The sequence below is a fragment of the Semicossyphus pulcher genome, unplaced genomic scaffold, assembly GCF_022749685.1.
Source record: "Semicossyphus pulcher isolate SPU_LCO1_2020_fin unplaced genomic scaffold, fSemPul1.0.p SCAF_7, whole genome shotgun sequence".
NCBI lineage: Eukaryota > Metazoa > Chordata > Actinopteri > Labriformes > Labridae > Semicossyphus > Semicossyphus pulcher.
Genome location: NW_027211748.1, coordinates 1278933 through 1291057, shown reverse-complemented (window position 1 = coordinate 1291057; position 12125 = coordinate 1278933). Strand labels below are relative to the sequence as shown.

General features: G+C 40.1%; 1 protein-coding gene across 1 annotated transcript; it reads right to left on the bottom strand.

Annotated features, from left to right (window-relative positions):
* Nucleotides 1-300: 300 nt before the first annotated feature.
* On the bottom strand, nt 301-10798 carry fam151a (family with sequence similarity 151 member A). Its single transcript, XM_069685564.1, is given in 13 exon segments — nt 301-621; nt 2160-2339; nt 2964-3070; nt 4298-4468; nt 5901-6037; nt 6453-6529; nt 7222-7311; nt 7415-7472; nt 7699-7861; nt 7948-8097; nt 8291-8440; nt 10301-10473; nt 10731-10798. Coding segments are annotated over 13 exon segments (1845 nt in total).
* Between the last annotated feature and the right edge of the window lie 1327 nt (nt 10799-12125).

The following is a 12125-nucleotide window of genomic DNA, read 5'->3' as shown; positions in this document are numbered from 1 at the left end:
TCCTCTCTCTTTGTAACCTGAGAGGTATGAAGGATATTACTATACATGTCAAGTGTAGTGTGTTCATTTAGAACCATGTTAGATGATTTTTCTCTCCATAAAAGCCATGGTCAATGATACATCAGTGATAAGCTATATCAGCTGATGGTCCTTCAAAATAAAAGTCAGGGTATTAAGCCTCACTGAATATCATATGTATATTCAAATGAATTAAAAAAGAACTTTATAACACATATATCCTTTGAGTGACACACATATCCTTTGAGTACTGTAGTTCTGGGGGGTCATATTCATCCTCAGTTAGGACTGGTGAGATATCATGTAGAGGTTGGTAATTGCTATTCCTTTACGCTGGGTCATAAGTTCTTTGAAGTCTGCAGTGTTTTTTGTGTCCCCTTCTACTATAAGGTCATATTTGTCCCTCAGTTCCACAAGAGACTTAAGTGCCTCCTGTCCTTTTGGCAGTGATGCTGTGTTCAGGTGTAGAGCCACCCTTTGAGACAAGCCAGTCATTGTCGCAGGGATCAGAGGAGGCCAGTTATGCTCCTGAAAGACGAGGGTGATGTAAGGGAACAGCCTCTCTACTGTGGATACAAACTCCTGCAGAGAGGATTAACATTACTGTGATGTATGTAGTGAAAGAGACACACAAATACAAGCACCTGAAAATGGACTTAACTCCATATTAATAATAATAATAATAATACATTAACAAGGTTGCTTTGTAGCTTCCTCCCCCTGATTATGTATGACATATTAGTTTTAAGTTGTATTGGCTTGACAATATTGTTTCTAAACTGTAAACAATATACTTATACTTTTTGTATTTCCAATAGAGTTTTATATATTTAATTCTGTCTTCTGTTTGGCAGCAGTTTGTTTTCATTCCCTTACAATAGCTTAGGCTCTTATTAAGATCATGGGCTATATTTTGAATGGTGCATGGTTTGTGTAATCTATCACACTCAGCCTCAAGACTGCATTTACTCTCATCAATATTACACTGAAATATCAAATTGGAAATAGAGCAGTTATTACAGATCTTTGGTAAAAGCAACAGTCACTTAAATGTCTGAATGATGTTGCTGACCACAGTTTGGATCCAAAACTACAGAAAGCAGCTTCACGGAGGCTCTTTGTTCTCAGTACAGTGAGCAGCAGTCTGTGGGCGGGGTCCACCTGGGACATACAGTATCTTTACATCTAAAGTGAGCGAAATGTTTTAGTTTAAACTGTAGCGGCATTCTGAATGAGTTGTAACTGATTTATAGACTTTCTGTGGGGGACCCTGAATGGTGCATTGCAGTGGTTGAGCCTACTTGTAAATAAAGCAGGCAAGACCTTCTCAGCATGTCTCAGAGAGAGAGAAAGTTCCTGACCTTGGTGAATGGACTGGACTTGTAATATCCTGTTTACAAACTGATAGCAGAGGCTCTGAATCTAAATCCTAAACAATCAAACTCATACAAACACAGACCAGCCTGCTCTCAGTCCTAGGTGCTGATGCTTTGGGACACCCCTCTGCGTCTTCAACAAACACATCAGGCTTTCAACAAACTCAAAGGAAAAGCCTTGTGCAGCAATATTAGATGCTCAGAGCAACTTCTTTTAGTGACATTCATCAAGACATAAATTCTACTTGGGGTGGCAGACAGAGGCGACTGAAGACCTTCACCCAGAAGCATAAATGTGACGAAGCAGAATATTTAACATAAACTACATATATGAAGAAAACAGCAGTTGTGACATACCATCAGTATTTGCAACCAGGATGAGAAAGCATTTGCATTGCACAGCCTTCAGGAGCCCTTTTGGGTTTCAAGCACACTTTGACATGCTCCTACAGGTGTAATGCAGTGAGATGGTGTAGAAAACTGGAGAAACAGTTTCCTCCTTTTCTCTTTTGGATTAGTCTTGAGTTAGCTTGAGGAAATTTGGGGTCATTCATAAATAGCTGTCAGAGATGCAGCTCTAAAAGGATCAAAAGCTATAGGGTATTTTGTGCCAACTGCATAACGGACGGAGTAATGGACATAGGACAGAAATTCATTATGGACTGACAAACTATGATTTAGATATGACGGCAGTAAAGTGAAGCACAGTTATCAGAGGCCCATGTTGGTGGAAGCAAAACACTCAGGCAGGAGGAAGCTACATACCTTTGTTTCGTCAGTGCTTTGTAAAGCCTCCATGCTAATCCAGATGGGCCTGTACAGCTGCTCTCTGCTGTAGGCTGAGTGCAGTAGTTTAAGAGAGGCTTCCAGAAGCTGCTGAGTGTGGATCCGCAGGTAAACAGCCCAGGGGATATCAGCTCTCTGCCGAAGCAGCTGCAGGATGTCCTGCAAACACATACACACAAAAAGGCCAATTGTGCTCTATGGAACATAAAAATATGAGCTGCACAAAAGTACAGTAAATAATTAATTACGTTAAATGTCTGGGTTCTGTGTTATGTTAAGATTTAGTAAAGACAGAGGTGTCTTTTAATCTCTTAATACTGTTTTTCTTCTCTTTTTCTTTTTCTTTTTTTTTGACACAGTTGAGGAGTCGACATTAATTTACCAGACTTTTTTTACCCGACTTTTCTCAACAAATATTGACATGATAAGACGTGGTCCTCTAGAGTCTGTGATTAGAACTCTGTCCACAGCATGGGTCAGTTTTTCAAAGCAGCTTTCTGCTTTTCAGAAATAACAGACTGTAGAATTCTGTAACTGGCCTATCAAAATGTAGAATTAAACCAAACTGTGAAAAAAGACAAAAGACATGTCATTTGACTTCTACAAGACATTTGCACCACATATTGTACAACACAGAGCAGTTAGCTGATAACGTCACTGTCTGAGCTATAAAACATTGTGGATATAAAACAGAGCAGTATTTTACCACGTCTCCATCTAATCCCATAAAAAAGAAAAGAAAACAGAGAAAAGCCTCTAAAAATCAGTTTTTCATTCAAATACCTGCAGTGTGAGGGCCTCTGAGCTCTGTCCAGAACCTTCCACCAACGGGACTCCAGGTTGGTTGCTGTCAAAAGACACCTGAACTACCAACATACCACCTGCACCTTCTGGACACACAGAAGTGTTAGACACAAGCCAGTAAAGGTGAACAGGATGGACGCTTCATTACTGTCACAGTGACTTTATAGTCACAACAACTGTGTCTACAGATGTACACTCGTTTAAAAAATGTATCCTGGGGCGCTAGCTTAGCTCAGTGGTTAAATCGGTGGCCCATGTACAGAGGTTATACTCCTCAATGCAGCAGCTCTGGGCTCGGCCCCCTCCCTCGGCCCCTTGCCACGTTTCATCCCCCCATTCTCTCTCCCCCTGTCTCGGACACAATCCACTGTCCTCTCTATCAAGAAAGGCATAAAGGCCAAAAATGTATCTTAAAATAAAATAAAGGACTGACTGAGCAGTGAGAAGCTGTGAAAATATACATTTACACTGTACAGAAAACTGACCACTGTTGCCATTATAGATTTTCCATTACATACATACAGCAACATACGTACAGACTGTTTTAAGTACACATTTAGACATTAGACACCAACACATGGGAGGGATTTATTCTTTTAATTTATTTCTATTTTAGAAAGTCTGAGACATCATGATCTTATGATCCTTATTTTACTTTTTCCCAAAGGCTGCAATGGCTGTACATGCTTTACATGTACATTAGTTTTTCCTAGGTATTTGGATTAGTGGGACCTGATAAGAATAGAGGGGCTGCACAGTGGTACCGTGGTTAGCAATGCCTAACTCCTAGAAGGTTACTAGTTCAAATCCCGGTTTGGACGAAGTGGGCCTCGCATTGCGTGGGTTTCCTTTGGGTACTCCGGCTTCCTCCCACAGTCCAAAGACATGCTCTTTAGGTTCTAACTAAAATTGCCCGTAGGTGTGAATGTGAGCGCCCCACCGTGACCCTGAACAGGATAAGCGGCATAGATAATGGATGCATGGATGATAAGAATAGAAAATAATAATTATAGGAAGTAGGAAGGAAGTTCTGTTTTTATACTGTTACATGTGAACTTTTCTGAACAATAAAAATGTCCTTATACAAGTATTTCCTAAATAGCAGCTTACTACTATTACTTCAATTTGACAGGTTTGACATATCAAACTTTAGGCAGGTAAGTGCAGGCAGGTAAAATATGAATGTAAACATTTAATGAGATTTTGGCCCCTTTTGTCTCAGAGCACAAAAACTTCCCAGTTAAGCAGAATGAACCATAAGATGTAGCAAGTTATATTTAGTTAAATATAAATTAGTTTATATGCCAACATACCTGAAAGGTGAGCCAACAAGGAGGTCCGATTGCTGACTGTAAACCAGTGGACTTCCAGGCTGTTGGGCTGTGTGACTGTTGACAGGAAGTCGGTGTCCGAGTTGTGAATTGGATGGAGGAAGTCCATCAGGTCTCCTCCAGGATAGAATCTCCTCACACGGCCCTGCTGCTCTGTAAGCACAATCTATACATTAATAATTCAACAGAAACAACAATTTTAACCTTGTCAACAGATAAAAGTGTAAACAATCTTTTTTACTTTTGTATCACCAAACATGGCAGCCAATGAGAATATTCTGTTATGAAGAACCAAATTAAAGGTGTAACTCTTTATGAGCAATGCAATGTAGTTAATGTTGTATTATCTTAACATGTTATTTTCCCTTCACACTGTCAGAGTCAGAAGATATTACTCGGAAGCTTTCTGGATTTTAAATGTGCTCTTCGAATAGGGTCACATCAAATCACAAGAATTCTCTTTTCAAACGACTGAAAGGGCGTTATTGTCTCTGCATGCTCATGTTAGCCTTTAAAACATGCTGTACAAATGCAGCGCTTATAGATCACATGATAAACAGGAGTTGGGATATTATTGAGAGTTAAGTCATTCTTGGTCAGAGTTTCCCTCAACCCTTAGAATCAGTTTTGGGAGATGCCAAACTCTACAAAATAAACTGGTGCACAGCCACCCTCCACCACAATCCACAACAAAACCTGATCAAATGTATTACAGATCATAACATTTATGGGTATTATATCTTTATATTAATAATTGAATTCACTGTGAAACAGAATAGAATGTCCCAGTTACACAGTATATTAAATGGAATTATGAAAGATTTGCAGAAGGCAAACATGCTCTTCACAGGGAAGATGAACATGGCTCATTAACAACACGGCCTGAAAGAGGACCTGTTGTACTGCTTTTCTGTAAGAGTTGTAGTTGATGGAAACTATTGGCATGTACTTTTGCATTTGCATTATTGCATTAGCATTTTTGCATTTTTACTTTTGCTATATATTGTGAGCCCAAACAAAACGATCTGCTGAAGTTGTGTGTCTACATCTTTTCTGGACAGGGCCTGTTGTTCCATCAGATCTGTTGACTCCCAGCAAAAGGCCCGTTGCCGAAGCACTTCGGGGTTTGTTCTCAGGTCATGACCACGCCTTGACAATAAAAGTATTTTAATTCAATAAAAGCCAAGCACCAAAGTATTCTTGTGATCAAAAGGTCAAGTCATTCAAATTTGACTAATGAAACAAAAACCACCAGATTCAAGATAGAATATTGAAACTTAACATTTGGACTGCCAATGATCTGACCCCTGTCCTTTCACGAATTATCTTCTGTCTGTCAAGTCCAGATGAGCCAATTGAAACACTGGGCTTGTGAACCGCCATCTGTTTTTAAATTGATACTTTTTTCTTTCTTTTTTTAATGAACTACTTTCAAACTATATTTTTTAATCTATTAAGTAATAATAATGTTAAGGCTTGCATTCTTTCTTTAAAGTGCTGAACAGCTTTTCTGTTATTAAATGATATTTGTAACAAGCTGACTGACTGAATATAGTTTCTGTTGGTTAAACTGCTCCTTCCTTACTTGCAGCCTGTTTGAATTCAGACAGTGTCGGTTCGTATATGTCGTAGTAGACTCTGGCGGGGTGGCTGTTGTCACGGACGAACAGCAGGTCACTGATGTTTGGGTGAGTTGAACCCTGCCATAATGTAAGGCTGAAGCTGGAAACCAAATCACAACACCAAAACAGTCTCAGTGTCACAAAGTGCAACATAATGTATCTTCTCGTTGGAAATGAACATAAACATGTGAACAAAATCAGACTTCACTAACAATATTTCAAGCTGCAAGTCTGACGGCTTTAGTTTGAGACCAGCTTCTCTGAGTGTGGTTGAAAAAATGTTTCCTCTGTAAAAAGTTCCCAGATAAGGAGTGTTTAAGAAAGAAGTCTATCATGAACATGAACATGAACAACTTTTAAAAATGCAGACAAACTGCAAACAAGATTTTTTTCAGTGTGAGAAAAAGCTGGTTATCACTTGAATGCCTGTTATGACTGAGGAGTGGGTTATTCTGATTTATAAATCATTGATCTTCATTCATTGCCATGATACAGATTTAAGTTGTCTTTGTTACCGTGGTGACTGATTTAGGAGCCAGCTGATGTGCTGCCAGCCACTGTGAACCAGCAGGGCGTGGATTGGGAATGTCACCTGAGGAGACGAATAGACTGAATGTATTATTGCAGATTTGAAAATGAAGTGTCATTGCTTCATGGATAATTGACTGCTTGTATCACACCACTTGTTAGACTCTAAAGTGATCATTTCTTTGGACATGGATTTCCTTTAGTATTTTTCACTGCAGAAACAGAATCCTCGGTTTCCTGCTGTAAAGTTCTTAGTTGATTTCCTGCTATAGTGGATCTGCTGGACCATGAGATAAAATGCATCATGGCAATCATGGCAATGTTTATAAAGTTTCTTTTTTAAAGATTGAATAGAATTGTTAAATCATCATGTCTTAATATTACTGCAGCGCTTCCTGTACATTAAATTGGGCGTGATCTTGTGTGCAAAACTTGGGTTTTTGCCTATTCAACTTGAAACGCTTACAAACTCCTTTTCCTCTCTGGTAGATACACTGTAGGAACTAAGCCTTCAGCTAGTCACCTACTAAACCCCTTTGGTTGGCGTGGATGTTAGCCTATGAAATGCTGGCTCTGACTCTATTGGAGATGAGTTACCTTTACAAGCTAAAGATAGCAGAGGAAGGTAGTTCTAGCTCCTCCTCCCAACAGTCCAACCTCCTACACCTCATGTATGGTGCAGGAGGTTGCCTACTCCAGCTTTAATGAGGCTTTTTACTACCTTTTTTCATTTTATTCCTGTATTATAAAGATTACCTTTTGGGAGACATCTTTAATCATATTATACATGTCCTCCATCATGGGCCTGGTGTAGGTTTCAATAAAAAGTGGGGGAGCATAGGCAACCTGTCAAACAGAAGCAGTGTCAGCTTTGATTGACATCAATTTGACTAAAACCATCTTTAGGCCAATACACAGTGAGAAAAATCCGGCTGTGCACATGTATTACCATCCATCCAGGGGACAAAGTCACATCTGGGAACTTCTCCTGAATTAACTCCAGAAATCTGGAAAAGTAGGAAGGAAGCAAGTAGGAAAATTACTGACTGTACCGTGTAGGGCAGTGAGTTGCTGACAGAAGGATAGTAAGGTGGCTAAATGTTTTTTTAGCATATCTTCTCTCCCAAATCTGATTTTAGCTCACTTTTTTTTACTTGTCAATGTAGCAGTAATTCATGACCACATGACCACAAGCTTGTGAATTAAAAGGAGCTGATGGACACACATTTTTACCTGGTTCCATTGACTTGAGGCATGAATTCTGGTACATTGGGACCCCGGAGGATGTCTGCATTAAGCCACACAGGCCTGTTTATTCCTCTGCTGCTGTTCTTTTCTCTAAGCAGGTCCAATGAAAAACCCACAGATGCCAGAGACTTAAAATCCAATTTCACTCCTGCAGGGAGACACAGGGCATTCAAATCTGTGTTTTGCTTCTGTAGACGCAAAGAAACATTTCTGTTCTATTCTACCGAAACGTACCTTTTCCAGAGGCCAGAACGGCATTCATCCATTCGTCTAGAGTGTTGTCGCTATCAATGTCAGGAGGGTGGGCCATGATAGGGATTGGCTTCTCATTGGGTGTTCCATAACCCTTCAGAGTGACATCTGCCTCCAGGATCATGGAATCACCTGAGGGGACGAGAGAAAGAGGAACAGCTGTTTGAAGTTCTGTCATATATTAAATGGAGCATAATGGTTTTATTGTACAGTACAGTTTGTTAACCTCTTACCTAGTTACAGACGAGTGTTATCATTTTTACATCATTAAAAGCACCATCAAAGAAGACCAAGTTTGTCTGTGTGTAAGTGGGAGGGAGTTTACTTGTGAGAGCTTTGTTCATTTCCTCCTTGCTGTTGGCTCTGTGAAACCAGGTTGCCAAGAGGCCGTCATGTTTGCTGATATCACCCGACTGTACCAGGAAATCCAGCATGTCTCCACCAGTAGAAAACGAAGGGAGAGGAGCTGAGGAACCTGATTAGAAAGCAGAAAAACATCGCCACATATGCAGTACTGTAAAACAGTTTAGTAGTTCAGTCATTGTGACTGGTAACATGTAGTGTGAATCGCTCTTAAGGTTTCATATATATAAAAGCAAAATGTGCTGTATGGCAAAAACACCCGGATGTCGTACAGATTCTGATAAAATCTCCAGGATGCATCGGACCAGTCTATCTAGAACGGCACAGCGGCAGTTGAAATGACGGACATCAGCAGCAGTCCAGCAGAAGGGGGCGCTATAGCTATGTAGTATGTAGTATATAGTACGCAGTATGCAGTATATGCATGCAGTAAATAGCATGTAGTGTGTAGTATATATTATGTCGTATATAGTACGCCATTTCGAACACAGCCACAGTCTCCACGCTGTTAAGTTTCTCTTTAAGCTTCCTATAAGTGAGCAGGTAATCTTTATAATGTTGCAGTAGTTATCTCTCTGAAATCTCTCCATCATAAAACCGACTGGAGCTGTTGCCAAACAATGAACATATGGTGCAGTGTGCCTTTAAAATCAACAGCGCGTGTAATCACAACAACTTAATATCTAATCTAACTAATCAAAAAGAACTTTGGACAATGGCATTATTTTGATCAAAATACCAAGGCTACAAAACCTACAACAGGACTGTTTAAGTGAGGTATGAACGCTGATGCCTTCAGAGTTGGAATATGTGGAGATTTAGAAGCCTCTTTTTTACAGCCCTCTTTTTTTCTAGGACCAAAAAACATATTATTGTAGCATGCGAAGGTGCTCAAAGTGAAGGCTGTGCCATTGGTGTGTGTGTTTCGGGTCTGTTCAACATTATGTGTAATACCCGAATGGATCCGGGAAGACCCGGCAGTGATTAGAAAGGGATCATGATTAAAGTGCTGTGTGTCTGTGTGTATTTTAACTTGCAACAGTGTGTCATTCGCATGAGAACGTGCGGGAATTAAAGTGGAAAAAAACATAAGAAAGCACAACAACGAGTTGAGTGACGTTTCACGTGACTGCAGGTTCAGAGAAAAGTTGAAGCACAAGCCGGTAATGATGGATACCTTCTACGCTGATGAGGACAGAAAAAGCTCAAAGAAAATGAGCATAACGAGGTAAAACCTTGTTTATGTAAATTGTGGCCAAAGACGAGAAGAAAGTAAGCGCAGTTACGTGTAACACGTGTGTGTGGCTTCTAAACAAGCCGCGCGTTTGTCATCCGTTTGAATGACAGCAAGTGGACTTTTAATCTGAGATAACTAGTGGATTAGCATCTCTGTTTTTATCAACACGACATGGATACCAGGAAACCTGGATGTGTTTTATGAACTTTCTTGGCGGAGGATGGATTATATGCACGGACAGGCACAGGGGAGAAGGCTGCGTCACACAGGCAGGACAAAAAGGTCTGTTTTGACAGCTGACTAACGGTGACTTGTTAATATTAATCAGCTGTGAAGTTGGTGCTGATCGGGTCCGTTTCGTCCGGCCGGGGTCGGGTCCGTTCGGGCCCCAGCTTTCAAATAACAGACGGGTCCGGGTCCGGCATTTCTCGGTTCTTCAAATGGGTCTGGTTCGGTTCCGGATCGCACAATAAGGGGTTTCTTAGGGTTCGGGCACGAAATTTTGGATCCGTGAAGACCTCTAGTGTGTGTGTGTGTGTGTGTGGGGGGGGGGGGGGGGGGGAATATAAGCTCAGTCTGTCCATACTTTATATGCGCTTTGTCTCGATTTGTTCGATGTGCAGGTTATAAATGGTGACGGGCGGCATATCAACATGTGCTTAACACTGATATGTTATTCCAACCAGAAGGACATCATTTGTGACTCATATATGAAAAGCAGGTTTAAGAACATACCTGACTTTCTGGTGAGCACAAGAGCCGTTACAGTGATGATAATTAGCAGGGCGAAAAGTCCAACAGCCACAGATACGATTATCAGGCGTTGCTTTGTTAGACATCCCAGATAAAGGTCTTGCTCTGTCTTTTGTCTTGCGTCCAAACTTTGGCCATTGAACTGTAACCTTGTACTGCAGGAGCACCGCAAAACATAGAAGGGCACACACATTCACGCACGCACGCACAAACACACACACACACACACACACACACACACACACACACACACATATTTATATAATACAACATTTAGCATTTAGTATAATATAATCTCCAGTACTCGCAGGAGGGACTTAATCCTCTTACTTGTCAGAAAGTCCTTTTTTGAACTTTGTCTGCACAGCTTGATAGATAAGAAAACAATTGCATTGACTTCTCTGTAGCTGACCTGTTTGGCATTTCTTCTGTGCCTCTGCCCGTCCCTTTATCTCTTTGGTTGTCCTCTCTTTCAGCCATCCTCTTCTGAAGGGTTCTTCTTGTGTCCTCAAATTCAGAAATGATGCTTTTGTAAAGACAACACATAGAGACTGAGGGACAGATTGGCAGAGAATCTTCCTGTCATTTATACGAGTCTTATCTAAAGAGCAGAGCTCACAGTCATCTTGCTGATAAGGTGCACATGTTCTCTGCGCTGACAGGTCCAGTAAGATCACTGCTCTACGGTAGGGCAGGTAGGGCAGACTTGGTGATGTAAATTTGCCTTTAACGTCCCTGTGAGTAAAAACAAGTCATAAAATATACAAAGCAGTTTCACTTCACTATCTATTTCTATATTACTATAAACTATATATTTATTATTTGTCTATAGTTTCATAATTCTTTTGTAAGTCCTCTATAAACCCTTCAGAGAAAATCAAATAATAAATGTAGAATTTGTTTCATGTGTTAGTAACCTTTTAAGTAACCTGAAGGCCCATGTGCACTGACCCAGTGAGATCACTTCAGAGGATGCTCATGCTATTAAAGAGGAAGAAGAAAGAAGAGAAAACGATGCTTATAAAGATACAAGCACCATCACCATCACCTCATCATTTCTTAAGAAAAACATTCTTGTGTTCAAGAGCGCCGTTTTTCCAGCAAGCATCTGAACACCTGTGACTCTGATGCTTTATGCAGAGGGAAATACGTCTGTATGCAGCCATGACTGAAAACGTTAGGACAGACTGGTTCCAATAAGGGCTACTTAGGTGTTTGTACTGAAAAGTTAATTTACCTTAAAAAAATATGAAATATTTGCTGATTTACAGATATTCTTTCTCAATGTACGCAGAAAAGTGTTTCAATCAAGCAGCTCTGTTGAGCACAAATAAAGCAAAAAAAAAATCTCAAATCTCAAATGTAGGATTTGTTTTGGAGCTAAAGTCTGCACGGTTGTCTGTGCTCAGAGTTTATTCAAATTCTGAATCAGATTATGTACTTTGTTGGTGTAATAAATGTAGTGCCAACAAGAAAGGACAGGAGCTCAGGAAATCGGTACATTCAGTAGATTTTAATGATTTATTTTTGTTCATCGACGTAAAAACAGTTGACTGAAATACATGAAATTTGCAATGAAAACTATGTTGTATTCAGCCATGTTACACGCTCATGCTGTTACATTTACCTCACATGTGCTGTAACCTAACATTGGCCAACCTCCACTTTCAGTTGAATTCATCGTGTTTTCAATTAATAAAAACTAGTTTATGATAGCAGACTTATGCCTAAAAATAACATGAAGCTCCTCAGTAAGGAATCAAATGTAAAATATGTTACTAACAGCATTCATTATCAAGAGTAACTT